This window comes from Vanellus vanellus, assembly GCF_965231255.1.
Source record: "Vanellus vanellus genome assembly, chromosome: 16".
NCBI classification, from domain to species: domain Eukaryota; kingdom Metazoa; phylum Chordata; class Aves; order Charadriiformes; family Charadriidae; genus Vanellus; species Vanellus vanellus.
In genome coordinates, this window is record NC_138921.1 from 11,529,440 (window position 1) to 11,544,342 (window position 14,903).

Genomic DNA, 14,903 nt, shown 5'->3' on the forward strand with positions numbered 1-14,903 from the left:
TCAAGAGCAGCTGTTCAGTGGTTGTTCCTAATTCCAGCAGCATCCAGGGTGGTTAACGGATCTGCTGCTGCCATCAGATCTGAGGACGGTGATTTCTTACCCTCAGGGTCCTCACAGCATCCCAGACTAGGACAGGTCCCTTCTCGAGACATATAGTGGGCTTAGGGCTGATCTACCCCCTGTGCTGCTTCTTCATTATAGTCATTTGTCTCTACCTTGCATAATTTGAGGCTGGATTCAGTTATCACAGTAACGAATCTCATTGCAACATTGCGGGTTAAGCGCGGGTGATTAAAGGTGACTCCGCCTCCCCTGAGTCATTTATAAGTGACTTATAGAGCTAATAATGGCCTCATCCTTTTGTATCTTGGTACACAGCTTGTGTTCTGGAGGCTTTTATAGCTCAAATGAGCTGCTTTTGCTTATTTATTTCCGTCCTCATTCATTTTTAATGGTTATAAGAGACTCCCCCATTCTTCTTCTGGCAGCAGTGATTTAGGCAGGACTCATTAACATAACTTACGTTACTAAATATCGCCATTTATGCCGGTAGACCAAGGAAAATGTGTGCAGTGCTAAATCAGAAGAGATCCCGTGAGCTTGCCAAGGTGGCAGGGATCTGTTCGAAGTATATTATAAATGGAGAGTGCTTGTATGGGGGAAGGATCACTTACAGAAGCATGGATTGGGGACAGAGTCCCAGAGTGTCTCGGAAATACGGATTTTATGTGGAAATCTCAGCGACTGACTTTCCTAATTGGCCACCATCGAAATGTCTAAACCAGAACTGCTCTGGTACATCTTATTTTCAAAGACTTATTAGCTGTGACTTTGTATGAATTCCAACAGAATTACTGTAGCAGAAAAGCAGTTTCCTGTGAGGGTTTTACTATTATCCCGGGGGAATTTAATCATGATAATGAGGTGGGGAGAGACTGTTACAGCAGTTTCTGAGAGCCAACAGTGAAATGCTGGGTACCTCTTCTGGGAGTTATGATGGTCATTCCCCTTTCCCTCCCTCCCATTAGATCTTTGGATTCTAGTCGACCCAAAGCTAACATGGGGTTCATGGACCAAACCACAAATTCATATCTACCATAGACAGCCTCTGCAAAAGGGTAGTAGGAAAAGCGGTAAAATCCTTTTGGGAAAGGGATGGGAACAAGGTGCACTGGAGAACTGGATGCAGGAGACCAGTGTGATGGGATTACGTGGGATTGGTGAGGGGCTTTATTGCTTCTTTCCGTGTTTTTCCCAGGCTGGCTGACGTCCTGCTACTGCAAGGCTTCAAAGAGTTTAGTGTTTTCTTCCACAGACAGTCTAGCAAACGGAAATAAGATAAATTAATAAAAACTAATTTCTCTTGCTTGTGATCACACCCAAAGAGCAAACAGAATATGGGGTGTTTTAAAGGACAGCGCTGACTTTTCAAATAACACAAACAGGCTTCTTAAGTAAATATGAAAAAGAAATGCCTTGAACTGGCAATATCCTCCTCCTTTTCTGGTCAATATTTGTTTGCCAAGGGAACGTCCCTGTGCTAAAGTGGCGCAGCAGCATCACTTTCAGAGTTGCAAGGCTACCGGCTGAGTTTTGGGCACATTTGTGGGGTACCCAAAGTACGGAGCTGCATGTGGGGCTGAGGAATGCATATTTACAGCATGAATTTTGTAGGGGGTCACTTAACTCTGTTCCCATTTCTGAGAATAGGACTGGGGGTTTGAATTAAATGCAATGCTGAGCGTGTTTGAAATATTCCACTCTGCACGTTTTGTAGCACTGATGATTGGACTTGACGTCCAGCTTGCCAGAAGCCATGTGTTTGGTATGTACATGGCGCGCTTAGAAATCTAATTCCTAATTCTGTGCTGCGCTGGCAATAAGGGACCTCTGACCTCTGCTGCCCCGGCGCACGGAGATTAGATGTGTGTGTGTGTGTGTGTGTGTGTGACTCGGAGAAAGCTGTCTTAGTTGTTCACTGATGTAAGAAAAAGAGGAGGAGCTGCAGGAGCCAACCAAAACCCAAAGCACTTTTATAACCTACCAAGTTCATGCCCCAAAAAAGCCATTCAAACCCCAGTTCCCTCAAGAGATAGAAGTCCCCTGCATTGAGAGCATTTCTGGAGCATCTTGTGAGCACTATGTACCGCCTCCCTTAATTAATGGAAGGCAGCTCTCTGCAATTGCGTGAAAAGCTCCTGTGATACAAAGCCCAGAAAGGCTCTAGCGAGGGAGCACAGCACCAGAAGGGTTCAACGGCATCATAATGTCCTTGAATTACAGCGGCCACAACACGGAGAGACCTATTCCTGCAGTACGTGAGCAGTATAAGAAAATCTACTCTTTCACTCTTGAGCCCTTGTCACCTTTACTGAAGACTGGCGTTGCCATCCCCGAGATATCAAAACTCAAAGGCAAGAGGCAGGAAAAGGAGATATGGGTGGGAGTCCTCAGATTTTGGAAAGAAAACAAATTGTTTTGCCCCACAACTCACCCACATTTTTCCAGCCCCTTTGTACTTCCTGTTGCCTTTTATAATGTGTTTAATAGTTTTCTGAAATCTGTCTGGTTTGGGACCAAGCTTTTGCAACCTCGTAATTCCCTTGATAACTGTCGGGAAGCTGTTTGTTGACTTGAAGCAGCCCCTCTCGTTCGCACGCTCACGCGCACGTATCCGAGGGTGTGTGCCCCCGCTCCAGTCATGCGTTTGATAAACTTGAACCACGGCCATTTCAGTTGTGTGTGGCGAGGCGTGTAACGCAGGAACCGTAGTACAGGAAGGAGGGTCGGTACTTAAAGGCTGTTTATATGAATTAACGCTAAAGAAAAGGAGCTGCTTGACAGACTGCAGAATTGAAATCCATTACAGATTGAGAAGGAGACGCGCGGGGTCAGCAGAAGCTTCTCTGTGCTGCGCCCATCAAGATGAACACGGAGGAGCCGTGCGAGGGGGGACCCGGTGGCTCCCTCCGCCTGAGTCGGCCGCGGGGACTGCCCGGAGGCTGCCAGCTGCTGAGCGGCATTTGACGGGCCTGTGCTCATGTGCGTGCTTGTCCTGCAGAGGCTCAGCCGAGTCCCATCAAACTCATTTCGCAAAATAGGCACTAATTTCCAACAAACAGCTTAGAAAACTCGATCTCAAAAGAGCTAGAGAAGCTCGGTTTTTCTTCTTTCTCGGCATCTTTTTAGTCTTTCTCTTGTGCTGGAAGATGAATGGTTCGGATGTGTCTGCAGTAACACGGGCACGGCTAATCTGCCTTTCTATTGATGACCCGTTTCTGAATGTCCTGGCCTGATTTATGAAAATGTACTGTACTTTGCACCGTGTTTTGATGTTGCTCTGTTAGGACTGCATGCAAACTGCAGCGGAACAGTGATGCTTATTCATTCAAACAGTGAAGGGCTGGCTGGGAACTGAATGAGCTCATAGTTGTTGCTGCCTTCGCTTACAGAAAGGGAAACAGGAGAAAGTGGGTATCCCAAGCCTAGTTATTCTTTTCCTGACCATCAGTTTGTTTTATAAATCATAATCTTGAAAGCACAAGGTCATAGTATTTATTTAACCATTCTTATAGAAGGTTTTGAGGGATGGATTCTTATTTTAACTCTCCGAAATAACCCCCGATAAAGTTGGAACCCAGGTCTGTTTGCCTGCCAAATTTTCTTTCTCTTGCTATTGCTTGAGCATTAAGAATTTAAAATCTGAGCGTCTGGTTCCTGTCTCTTACTGGCATAATTCAGCAGTTACCTATATTGCCTGGGAGAGTCTCAGCCTTGTTCCAGCCCCTGGGTGCTGGCCTGCTCGTCGCACACACACCGACTAATGAAAATGACAGCAAAATCCCCCCTGTGCTATCTAGGTGTGCTTCCAAAGCCTCTGCTCGGACGGGGAAGCCTTACCCGGCTGGGAGGACGTTGGGCAGGTCCCCTGCTCGAGGCCCCGCTGGAAGCGTAGAGGAGGGGACGCGCGTGGGAGGCAGCAGAGGTGTGCTGGGGAGCAGGGCGCCGGGGGCTCAGCGCTCGGCTCGGCTCTGCAGAGGACACCGCGGTGGTTTGGAAACATTGCTGAATTGTGATTTCTGTGCTGCAAGGCACAGGAGTTTACCTGTTACCTTAAATCACTAGGAAATGGTTTCAGTTCTGGGTTGATCACCCGTGGGGACATTTAATTGCCTAACGTGTTAATTAGCTAAGATTCGCGAATATGAGGTGTTGCTAGCTGGAAGCAGAGGTGGTGGGGAAGAGGCACTGAAAGCCGTTGCCTGGCCCCGCGCCCTACTAAAGAAAATCCTTGTCTTCAGGCTGGTCGCTTGCCTGTGTGGTCCGGCCCGCGGCGCACGCAGGCTCGGGGCAATCAGCTCCCAGGCTGAATGTTTTCCTTGGGGCCACTTTGGCTTCAGCTTTGATTTGTCGCCTCTCAGGTGGAAATCAGCACTTTGAGACTCTGCCCGGTTTTCCTTCTCGCTGGCATCCCAGGGAAAAGAGGAAAGGTAGAAAGCAGCAGACATGGCTTATTAGCACGTAGGAGAGTTGTCTGGTTTGAGAACAGCACTTAAAATACAGAAAGGCAACAGGGATAAGTGCAGTGCCAGCAAGGAATAGATGAATTCCACTTACGGAAGCAAGGTAACCCATGGGGCAGGAGAAGGAGCACAGGTACTAGGCACTGCCCGAAGGTCTTCTGCCTTCCCGCCTGTTGCACTGGCTATTAGATGTTGAAGATTGAAAGTATGATGTAGTTCTTGCCCCGAAAATATTACACCCCCATTAGTGCGCCTTCTGCAAGGATGCAAGAATAACATCTGCTCTCCTGCTGCTGCCAAGATATGCTGCTCCCAGAAGGCGAATGTGCTCATGCCTCCAGCCTGCCCTATAGCCATTCCTGCAGGCTCACACGAAGCTTCTCCTGGAGTTTTGCAGTCTGGTCTTCCTCAGCTCAGGCCAGTTTGGATCAGCAGTATGATGAAGTGGGTATTGCATCAGTTCCACAGGCCCCAGCTGGAGCCGGGGCTCGGCGGTGCTCAGCTACCTGTGAGGTCCTTCCCTCGCCTTGCGTGGTCCCAAGCTTGGAGGCTCTTTTGACAGCGACTAGGTTTCCTTGCTGTGCACCACAATGGCATTGGATCCTGATAGGAGCCGTTAAAAGCTGCTGTAAAACATGCTAACGTGAGAATCTCCCGAAAAACATAATTCTGCTTTTAAATAAACTCCTTACTTTCCTGCTGAAACCAATGGCAGCTATGAGATTTTGACCTTAAAACAGGCGTTGCTTGGAATAGAGGTGTTGCAAGAGTCACAATAACCTTGTTTGGTACGTTACCTAGGCTCAGACAAGCAAGGATGGAAATGGATTTGCTGTGGATCTGTCGTGGGGGGGGAGGGGGTGTTGTGGTGTGAAGATAATAATGTTAGGAATGCAAATTATCCTAAAAAAGCTGGTGATATTTAAATACGATTTAAATTTATTTAGCATTTAAACAGAAAAATAGAAAATGGCATTAAATTCAGATGAGGATGAGACTATGCGTTCTGGAGTCAGAAATATTAAACACATCTACAGAATGGAATAGAAGGTCTGCCTGGTAATGGATTGTGAGAAGAGTTCAGGGTTTTAATAGATCATTCCTTCAGATCATCAGCACAGTAAAGTGGTAGTTAATAAATTATTTGACGTGTACATTTACTCATATATTTTAACTAGCTGTAATGAACAGGTCCTGTCAGCTCACCTAGATCCTTGCAATAGCTGCTAAATCGGCTGAGGGAGATTTAGTAACCCTCAGCAATATTGATGTGTAGAGCTGCAGGTAGTAAATAAAGTGACATCAGGACTAGCTTGAGCAGAACATTGTGTAAGACCTTTGTCAGGCTTGCAGCAGAGAAGCAGCTGTTTGGCCCCGATGAACACCACTGGGCATCAGTGAGCTCTTCCCTGTGATTAGTTTTTTGGTTCATGTGACCGCCCCATGCCATGGCACCTGTAACGGGACTCCTGAAGAACGCTTCGTCCCAATTTGGGGTTGACAAGAGAAATTTGTCCCTTACCCAGTTCTGTATGCAGGCAGTTGCCTGTTTCTCCCCACAGGTATGTGATACTCCTTGGACTGCACACAAAGTAGACGAGGAGGATAGTGGAGTCTGACTGAGCTTTGGGGAGAGGAGAAGAATCCTCTCTTGGTGCCATTATACTGGGACTATCCTGGTGTTGGAGTGGGAATTAAGAACAGAAATAAGCTGTTCTTTTGTCTTAGATTATACTGGAAATGTTTATAGCAGAAAAAGCCTGCCTGTGAAAATGATGCCAAATTATACAGGCTATTAAGGACGCACCAGGCACCTTTCTTGTTATTCCTAGTTGTCCTCTGAACTTGGAGGCAGTTTAAACCTAGATCCTTTCTTTTCCTCCAACTCACTTTCCCAGCATGTGGTGTACTTTATAATTTGTGAAGAGACTCATTCATTATTTTTTTTCTTTCTCCTTTTTTCAGGTTTCTGACAGATGTGACTATGTCTTTGTCAACGGGAAGGAAATGAAAGGCAAAGTGAACGTCATAGTTAATTTTACTTACCAGCATCTGAGTGCCCCTTTAGAAATGACAGTCTGGGTTCCTCGACTCCCGCTGCAGATAGAGGTCTCTGACACAGAACTAAATCAGATCAAGGGGTGGAGAGTCCCCATCATCTCTAATAAGAGGTAGGTTTCATTAGAGGATGTTCATTCTGGGCTGTGCACTTGCCAAAGACCTGTCAGAGCCAGTGGATCTGAACATGCTCATTTGGCCTTAATGCAATTCCAGTGTAAATTTGAAGGTCATCAGACATTTATTCAATAGGTTCCTGCACTGGACATATAAGGGAAATGGAAACTGTAGGTTGCATGATCCTGCACTGGAAATAAATTTCCTTTTATAGCACTAGTGACTGAGGTGAAAAGAGCTAACTGACCAAGTGAGGCAGTTGGAAGACATCAACAAGGACCAGCTCTAGCAAGGCTGGTCAGTCTCCAGCCTGGTTTACAGGTTCTGCTAGTTAATGTATTCATTGCTAACGGTCACAATTAGTACATAGAATCATATAATGGTTTAGGTTGGAAGGGATCATCTGGTTCCAACACCCCTACCATGGGCAGGGACACCTTCCACCAGCCCAGGTTGCTCAAAGCCTCGTCCAACCTGGCCTTGAACACCTCCAGGGATGGAGCTTCCACAGCTTCTCTGGGCGACCTGGGCCAGTGCCTCACCACGCTCATTTTGAAAAGTTTTTCCTAATATCTAGTCTAAATCTCCCCTCTTCTAGTTTGAAGCCATTCCCCCTCATCTGTTCACTACGTGCCCTTGTAAAAAGTCCCTCTCCAGCCTTCTTGTAGGTGCCTTTCAGATTCTGGAAGGCCGCTATGAGGTATTCCTGGAGTCTTCTCTTCTCCAGGCTGAGCAGCCCCAACTCTCTCAGCCTGTCTTCATAGGAAAGGTGTTCCAGCCCCCTGATTATCTTTGTGGCCCTCCTCTGAACCTGCTTCAACATGTCCATATCCTTCTTATGTTGAGGGCTCCAGAGCTGGGCGCAGTAGTCCAGCTGGGGTCTTGCAAGAGAATAGAGGGGCAGAATCACCTCGCTTGACCTGCTGGCCATGCTTCTTTTGATGCAGCCCAGGATACGGTTGGCTTTCTGGGCTGCCATCGCACATTGCTGGCTCATGTTGAGTTTCTCGTCAACCAACACCCCCAAGTCCTTCTCCTCAGGGCCCCTCTCAATCCGTTCTCCGCCCAGCCTGTATTTGTGCTTGGGATTGCCCCGGCCCATGTGCAGGACCTTCACTTCTTTCATATCACTGTAGGGTCCAGTGGCACTGATCAGTGTCCCAAAGTCAGGACACTGATGCACTAGGGCTTTAAAGATACTGTCCGTGCCCACAGGTCAGTGACATGCAAATGACAAGACAGAGGATGGATCTAGGCAAATCTGGACTGTTTGTATCTGTCGTCAGTGTTATTAAGAACTAGAAGAACAAATTGATAAAGTAGGTACTCGCTATTCCTACCTACCTATGAAAACATCCTTTATTACCATGTTTCTGTTAGTACCACAGCCAAGAGATGGGGATTTTGGTGGAGATGTGATTTCAACCTGAATGCCATACAGAAGGGAATGTGTATGTGGGTGCAGAGGAGATTTCCATGGCAACACAAAGATGTTTATGGGAAGATCCAGATAGCAAAAAAGTGTGAAGGTCCTGAAAGTGAGAACTTAACATGGAAAATAATGAGAGAGATTTGGAGAGGACAGTGTGCTAGCAAAGCTAGCAGACTGGTTATTTCAAAGCTAGTTGGTTACTTCAGCGGGTGATTTGGAGATCGAGGCAGCCTAGAGGTCTCAGTTATGAACAAGGGAAACAGGATAGAAGTGGGGGAACCTGACTGATTTCAGAAATGCACTGAAGGAAGCAGCTTCAGCAGAGCAATGGAAGGGGGCAAAGGCCCCTTGTTCCAGCAACGAGTCTGCAGTCTTATGTCAGCAATGTCTCTCCTGTTGCAAGCTCTTCCAACACCAGTTTCAATTAATTTTTGATTCTTGGTGTCCTACCAGACCAGCCAGGGACAGTGATGACGAAGAAGAGGATGAACGTAAGGGAAGAGGCTGCACGCTTCAGTACCAACATGCAATGGTGCGAGTCCTCACGCAGTTTGTAGCTGAAGCCTCGGACCCCGGCGGTCAGCTGAGCTATTTACTGGGTTCTGACTGGCAGATTGACATTACCGACCTGGTGAGTGACTTCATGCAGGTGGAGGAACCAAGGATCGCTAAGCTGCAGGATGGACAGGTTTTGATTGGGCAGGAGCTTGGAATGACGACAATTCAGGTAGGGGAAATTAATTAATTACTCCTTTTCCTCCATTAATCCACCACCCTGGGAACTGAGGTACTGATGAGGTGTACAGCAGCTTCTTGCACTAGCAACAGAAATTGGAGCCGTGAATTTTTGAATGGAGCAGGATTGCAGCAAGGACTGGAAGACACAGAAGAGATGGTTTGCTCTTCTTATCTTGTGCCCTAAAGTAACATAGGTTGGAGTTATAGTAAATGTAGTCCAACCTGTATCCTTGGAGGCTGTTTCTGATTATTTTTGTCTAAGGCTTTTTTTGAGCCTGGAGCCAGTACATGGGCTATCACGAGGCATGCAGCTGGTGAAACAGCTCAGTCTTCTCCAAGCCTATGCTGAGAGAGCAAAGGGTAAAGTGCCTCAGCATCCCCACTCTGAAGTAACTCACCTAAACTTACACATTGTGTCATTGGCAGCTTTTCACATGTCGTCCTTCCTGCTACGCAGAGAAATACTGGCCTAGAAAATGAGGTCCCAGAAGAAAAGAGAAGGGGAAAAAAAAAAAAAAAAAAAAAGGGGCGTAATCCAGTGGTACTACAAAGTAGAAAACATGTTAACGAGCACTGGCACAGGAAGAAGAATCTGTCTCTTCAAACATGCTCATCATCCCAAACTGTCAAACCAGAAAACAACCACCACACCTGTTGATAATACAGGTTGTCAGGGCTGGAGAAACGGTATCCAAGAGACTGACTTTACAAAATCTATGAAGATTTTCTGAATGACTTTCCAAAGCTCTGGGACTTAAGATGCTCCAACAAAAATTCACATAAAACTGTGCAAAGCTGAGAACAATTGTATGTAAAGAACACCTCTTATAAACTGCTTCCAAAATGCTCTGTACCCTATACAGATCATTAAATTTAACTTGGCTTGCTAATGAGCATCTTTGGATGTCATGTATCAGCACATTGACCTCCATACACGTTTTTAATACAAACAAGTTTTGTCTGTCAATTTTGTATACAGTACCATGAGTGTTTATTGTAGCAATACATTAGCCTTCTTTCTGTAGGCTAGAAATAAATGCCATTTATTTTATGGATTTTATCTAAATCGACAGATTGCATTATATATGTGCTACCTAAAACCACAATCATTAATAAAATAATTGCATTTTATATAAAGATTACATTTTAAAATAGTTGATATGTGAAACATGCAGTTAGCATAGAACAGAGGTGAATGGCATAGCTGATTAGAATTACATGGGTAAAAGATGTTATAAGCACCCTATTATTGCAGAAGAGTTATAAAATGTGACTAGCCACGTTTTAATCATATTCTAATAGTGTCTGTCTGCTAAGAGTAATTCTGCCCATTAACATAAATATTACTTATCTGTATTACAGTAGCTCCGTGTAGCTATTTCGCTTGGTGCTATGCAAAATGGCTGTTGCTAACTTTGCTTTTTCTTTTCAGATATTGTCCCCCCTTTCGGATGCTATTCTGGCTGAGAAGACAGTGACAGTTCTGGATGAGAAAGTGACAATAACTGACCTGGGAGTGCAGCTGGTGACTGGATTGTCTCTTTCTCTGCAGCTCAGTCCAGGAAGCAATAAGGCCATCTTTGCTACAGCAGTAGCGCAAGAGCTGCTCCAATCCCCAAAGCAGGTACTGTTGCCCACGTGTATTGTGTTGTGGAAGGACACCGCTCTAATTTGCTATACCCAACATTATAAGCTGATGGAATAAAGCAGGTTTTTATTAATAATATACTAATCAAACGTTTTCCTTATAGGCACTTTTTTCTGAAGGCCGCCAGGTGCTCTAACAGAAAAGCGGCACTACGCCTACACAACCCCAGTCAACAAACAAGCGTACTCCATCTGTCATGGCTGCATCCCGTAAATAACACATGCAATTCAGTGGTGTGTCATAATTAAGCAACAGCAGTCCCCTTACACACACACACCCCCCCCACACACACCTCCATTCTGTCCCATCCAGCACCTACTATGTCAGAGGAGATATTGCTGGCTAGATTGCCAAGTACAGCCTTCCACCACAGGCAACCAAATCAACCCTTTAAGCATATCTTTAAATTAGAAGGTTTTTCACATAGTGCTAAACTCTTCTTCCTTTAGTTATTTTCTGTGAGCATTTTAAGAAGCTGAGGAACATCCCTTTCCTTCTGATTCATTACTGGAATATGAATCGGCATCATTGACTCACTTCCTGATTCATGATTTCATAAACCAACTTTTGTTTCCCTGTTATTCTTAGTCCCTGTATTAGGGAACCAACAGTTACCAAGGGATTTTGGACTTTGCCATGTCCCTGTCAGTCCCTGCTTGATGTTTGTCCTCGTGCTTCTGACTGCATTTGAAATTTAAACTTTTTCTTCAACCCAAATCCATCAGCCTGGGACTTACGTCAAGGATGCACTGGGCTCTTAACGCTTAAATGTGTTCTGAGCTTTAAAGGTAAATGATCATGGCATGCATGTTTGAAACCTGGCCAACTGTTGAGATGCTTTAATTCATCATAGGGTCTTATTCTTGGGATGCAGGATGAGAAATAATGCAAAACTGCTGTCTTTATAGGGTGATAAAAATCAGGCTCCCATAGTATTCCAGGAGTTAAGAAATCCATGCCAGGCAGCTAGAAATAGGGCCAGGGAGCTAGTCCTTTGCTGACATGGGGAGTGGAACAAACTACCTTGAAATCATCCCAAAAGCCAGGGTTGATGTCATTTGGTCCCAGTATGCTGCCCAGCACTGACCTTTCGGTTCCCCAAGCAGAGTCTAGATGAGTCCCTCTCCGGACGCAGGGGTACAGTGAGAACAACACTGGGTCAGTGTTAAACCAGCGAGGAAGATGTGCACCCTCCACCCTTCAGGGACTGCCTCCGCTTTGAAAGGCATCTGATTCCTTCCGTTGCTTAGTACATGATTTTCAGAGCACAATCCCTACAAGCAAAGCAAGGCAAAATTATTAAATGATTATGCAGGTTTAAGCAACACAGTGGGAGGATGAGAGTTGATGACATAAATTCTATGCGGCCTTCAAGAAACATCCAAAGATTAATAAACACAAAGCCGGGATTTATGACAGTGTCAGCAAAGTCTTAGGGCTCTGTCCTGAAATAGAGACAGAAGCAAATCTCCCATTGAAGCACGGGGAGCTTTACGGCTGTAAGGATTTCAGAATCAGGCCAGTAGATTATGCACGATACAATCCCAAAAGACTGGAGGCTTATTCTCCGTGATCTGAACAGGTGAATGACTATGTGCTAGAAACAATTTAAAAGATAATGATAAACATTTATTCTCTGTATATATGTTGAGTCAGAGCGTAAATACCATCTGTTTGAAAAACTGCTTATTTAAAGAAATGGGATTTGTATAATCATGCTTTCAGCAAGTACGGTTATTAATCTTTTGGTTGGGTGTTTGTCTGTCTGTCAGGCTCTCCCTCAGAGCAGGATGATCCCACCTCTTACCAGACAAGAGCTTGCATCATTTTAGACACCAAAGAATCCACACATCAAGCCAGGAGTCTTTCTGGTGTGGATTCTCCAGTGTCTAATATGGTGCAAATACCTCAGACGAAATGGAGCAAGTCAGAGCATCAGAAGCATGAATTAGATTCTAGGAGAGCAGTCTGAGTCTTGTCTGTAAATGATTTATGTGTGAACGCCAAGTCTTTTTCCAGGTAGCACGACAATTTTTGATAGCCATTTGCCAGTCCTTAGAGGACCTGATGTTCAGAAATGGGTGAGCGCATGTTTTCTGAAATCTAAGAATACTTTAAAATGCTTCAAGTTAGAAACCAAAATCAAGGTTCCCAGGGATGCTGCACCATCACACACGCGCGGGTAAAGAATTAGTACTCAGGTCTGACCCTTTTACATTCCATAAGCCTCCATGCGGTATACAATCTGCATTGCTGTGACATGAGATTAAACTTCATTATAGTCTTGCTTTTAATTGCTAACAAGCATGAAAATTACCCTGGCCATTTCCTTAAGAAGCAACTGATTGGTTTCCTCTGCTTGTACAAAACATTTATTTAATTTGAGAGACAAAAATCAAGGACTGAAGGTACGGAGCCACGTATGAACCTACTTGCTGTATTAGGTATTTTTTAACATGTGTTGTGTGTAACAAGAGGAGACTTTGTATTTAAAACAGTTTAGAAATAATGTATTTTTTTTTTCATTTAAATATACAACAGTAAATGATCTCAGTCACTGGTAATGCTTTCTGACATGCAATTTATTATGGTGCTGAAGTAGATTCTGCAGAGCCCAGGGGATACGGCTCCTTTAAGCACCTTTGGGGAAACAAATCTTATTATCAATGAGCATTTTAAACTAGTATTTCTCTTCACATTTTTGGCAAGGAATTAATTTTACTGCTCTCTCTTTTTATTTCTTTTCTGGTTATAAACGGTATGTGGATCTTGTGAGGAGGAGGGAATAGACCAGGGCAGAACATATTTCCCTCGATGTTTGTTCTGAGTGCGCGTGTATTTGTTTTATATATTATAGGAAGCAGCCATCAGCTGCTGGATCCAGTTCAGTGATGGATCTGTCATGCCCCTGGATATTTATGACTCCAAAGACTTCTCCTTGTCAGCTACGTCTCTGGATGAGAAGGTCGTCTCCATTCACCATGACCCCAAATTCAAGTGGCCCGTGATTGCTGCTGAGACAGAAGGCCAGGGGACACTGGTGAAGGTAGAGATGGTGATCAGTGAATCATGCCAGAAATCCAAGAGGAAGAGCATCCTAGCTGTTGGAAGCGGTAGCATTAAAGTCAAATTTGGGCAGAGTGATGCCAACCCTAACGTCAGTGACAGTAAACACAGGGGTGCTGGTGGCCACCTAGAAAATCATGCCAGTGACCGGCGTCAGAAAACCGCTTTGCAGGAAAGAGCTGGCCTAGATGGCCGGTACTACAGCTCCTCAATGGGCCAAGAGCAAGGCAGAGGGACCACCACCCAAAGGTCTATTTTAAGTAAAAAAGAAGACAGAGAAAGCCTCCTGGATGACGACAGTCATCTGCAGAACATCCCAATAGACTTCACGAGCTTCCCTGCACAGGTGGATCTGCCAAGAAGCAATGGAGACTTGGAAGAGAATGACCTAGTTCAGACCCCTAGGGGACTCAGTGATCTGGAGATAGGAATGTATGCTCTTCTGGGAGTCTTTTGCCTGGCAATTCTGGTCTTCCTTATCAATTGTGTCACTTTTGCTTTGAAGTACAGAAACAAACAAGTTCCCTTTGAAGAGCAAGAAGGCATGAGCCACTCTCATGACTGGGTTGGGCTAAGCAACAGGACAGAACTTCTGGAGAATCACATAAATTTCTCATCCCAACAAGATGAACGTATCACAGCCATTGACAGAGGAGTGGACTATGAAGAGAGCAAATATCTCCTCAACACAAATGCCACCAAAAATATTAATGGACAATCTTTCAGGTCTACTGAGTCCACATTCACTGAAGGGAAAGAACAGAAAAGTGAACCAACTACATCTCCTACCTCTAAGAGGAAACGGGTTAAATTCACCACCTTTACCACCATCTCCTCTGATGATGGGTGTCCAACTGTCAACTCAGTCTTGATGAGTAGTGAGGATGACATTAAATGGGTCTGCCAGGATATGGACCTGGGGGAGTGCAAAGAACTTAAAAACTATATGGAGAGATTACATGAAAACGTGTAATGAGACACAAAAGACTTTTTTGTTTGGTTGGTTCGTTTGTTTGTTTTTCACTCACCTTCTGCCTTTAATTTTGGGTAGTGGGGCAAAATGTTGTGTTGATAACAAGAGTCAACTGGTGGATAATAACTCAATGGAGCCCCAAGAAGCCACCCAAAAGCAGCTGGGAGAGCAGAGATCCTGGACAGCTCTTAAAATTCAAGTCTTCTCTTTGCTCAGAGATGGAAGTGAGAGATGTGTGTGGTTTTTTGATGCATGGTAACATGAAAAAAAAAACTTAGCAAAATAATACGGTCTCATTCTCTGAGCTTTCCCAGGAAATCAATAAATATAACAAACTCCAGTGCAGTT

At 44.8% G+C, this 14,903-nt stretch overlaps 1 protein-coding gene across 1 annotated transcript in view; it reads left to right on the forward strand.

The window, feature by feature from the left end:
- TMEM132D (transmembrane protein 132D) overlaps positions 1-14,555 on the forward strand; it is a gene marked incomplete at both ends in the record, with an annotated part of 267,960 nt that extends 253,405 nt beyond the window's left edge. The window contains 4 exons of the mRNA XM_082491814.1: positions 6,489-6,694; positions 8,584-8,857; positions 10,301-10,492; positions 13,374-14,555. Of these exons, the coding sequence (XP_082347940.1) occupies positions 6,489-6,694; positions 8,584-8,857; positions 10,301-10,492; positions 13,374-14,555 (1,854 nt within the window). The remainder of the gene's footprint in view (positions 1-6,488; positions 6,695-8,583; positions 8,858-10,300; positions 10,493-13,373) is intronic.
- Between the last annotated feature and the right edge of the window lie 348 nt (positions 14,556-14,903).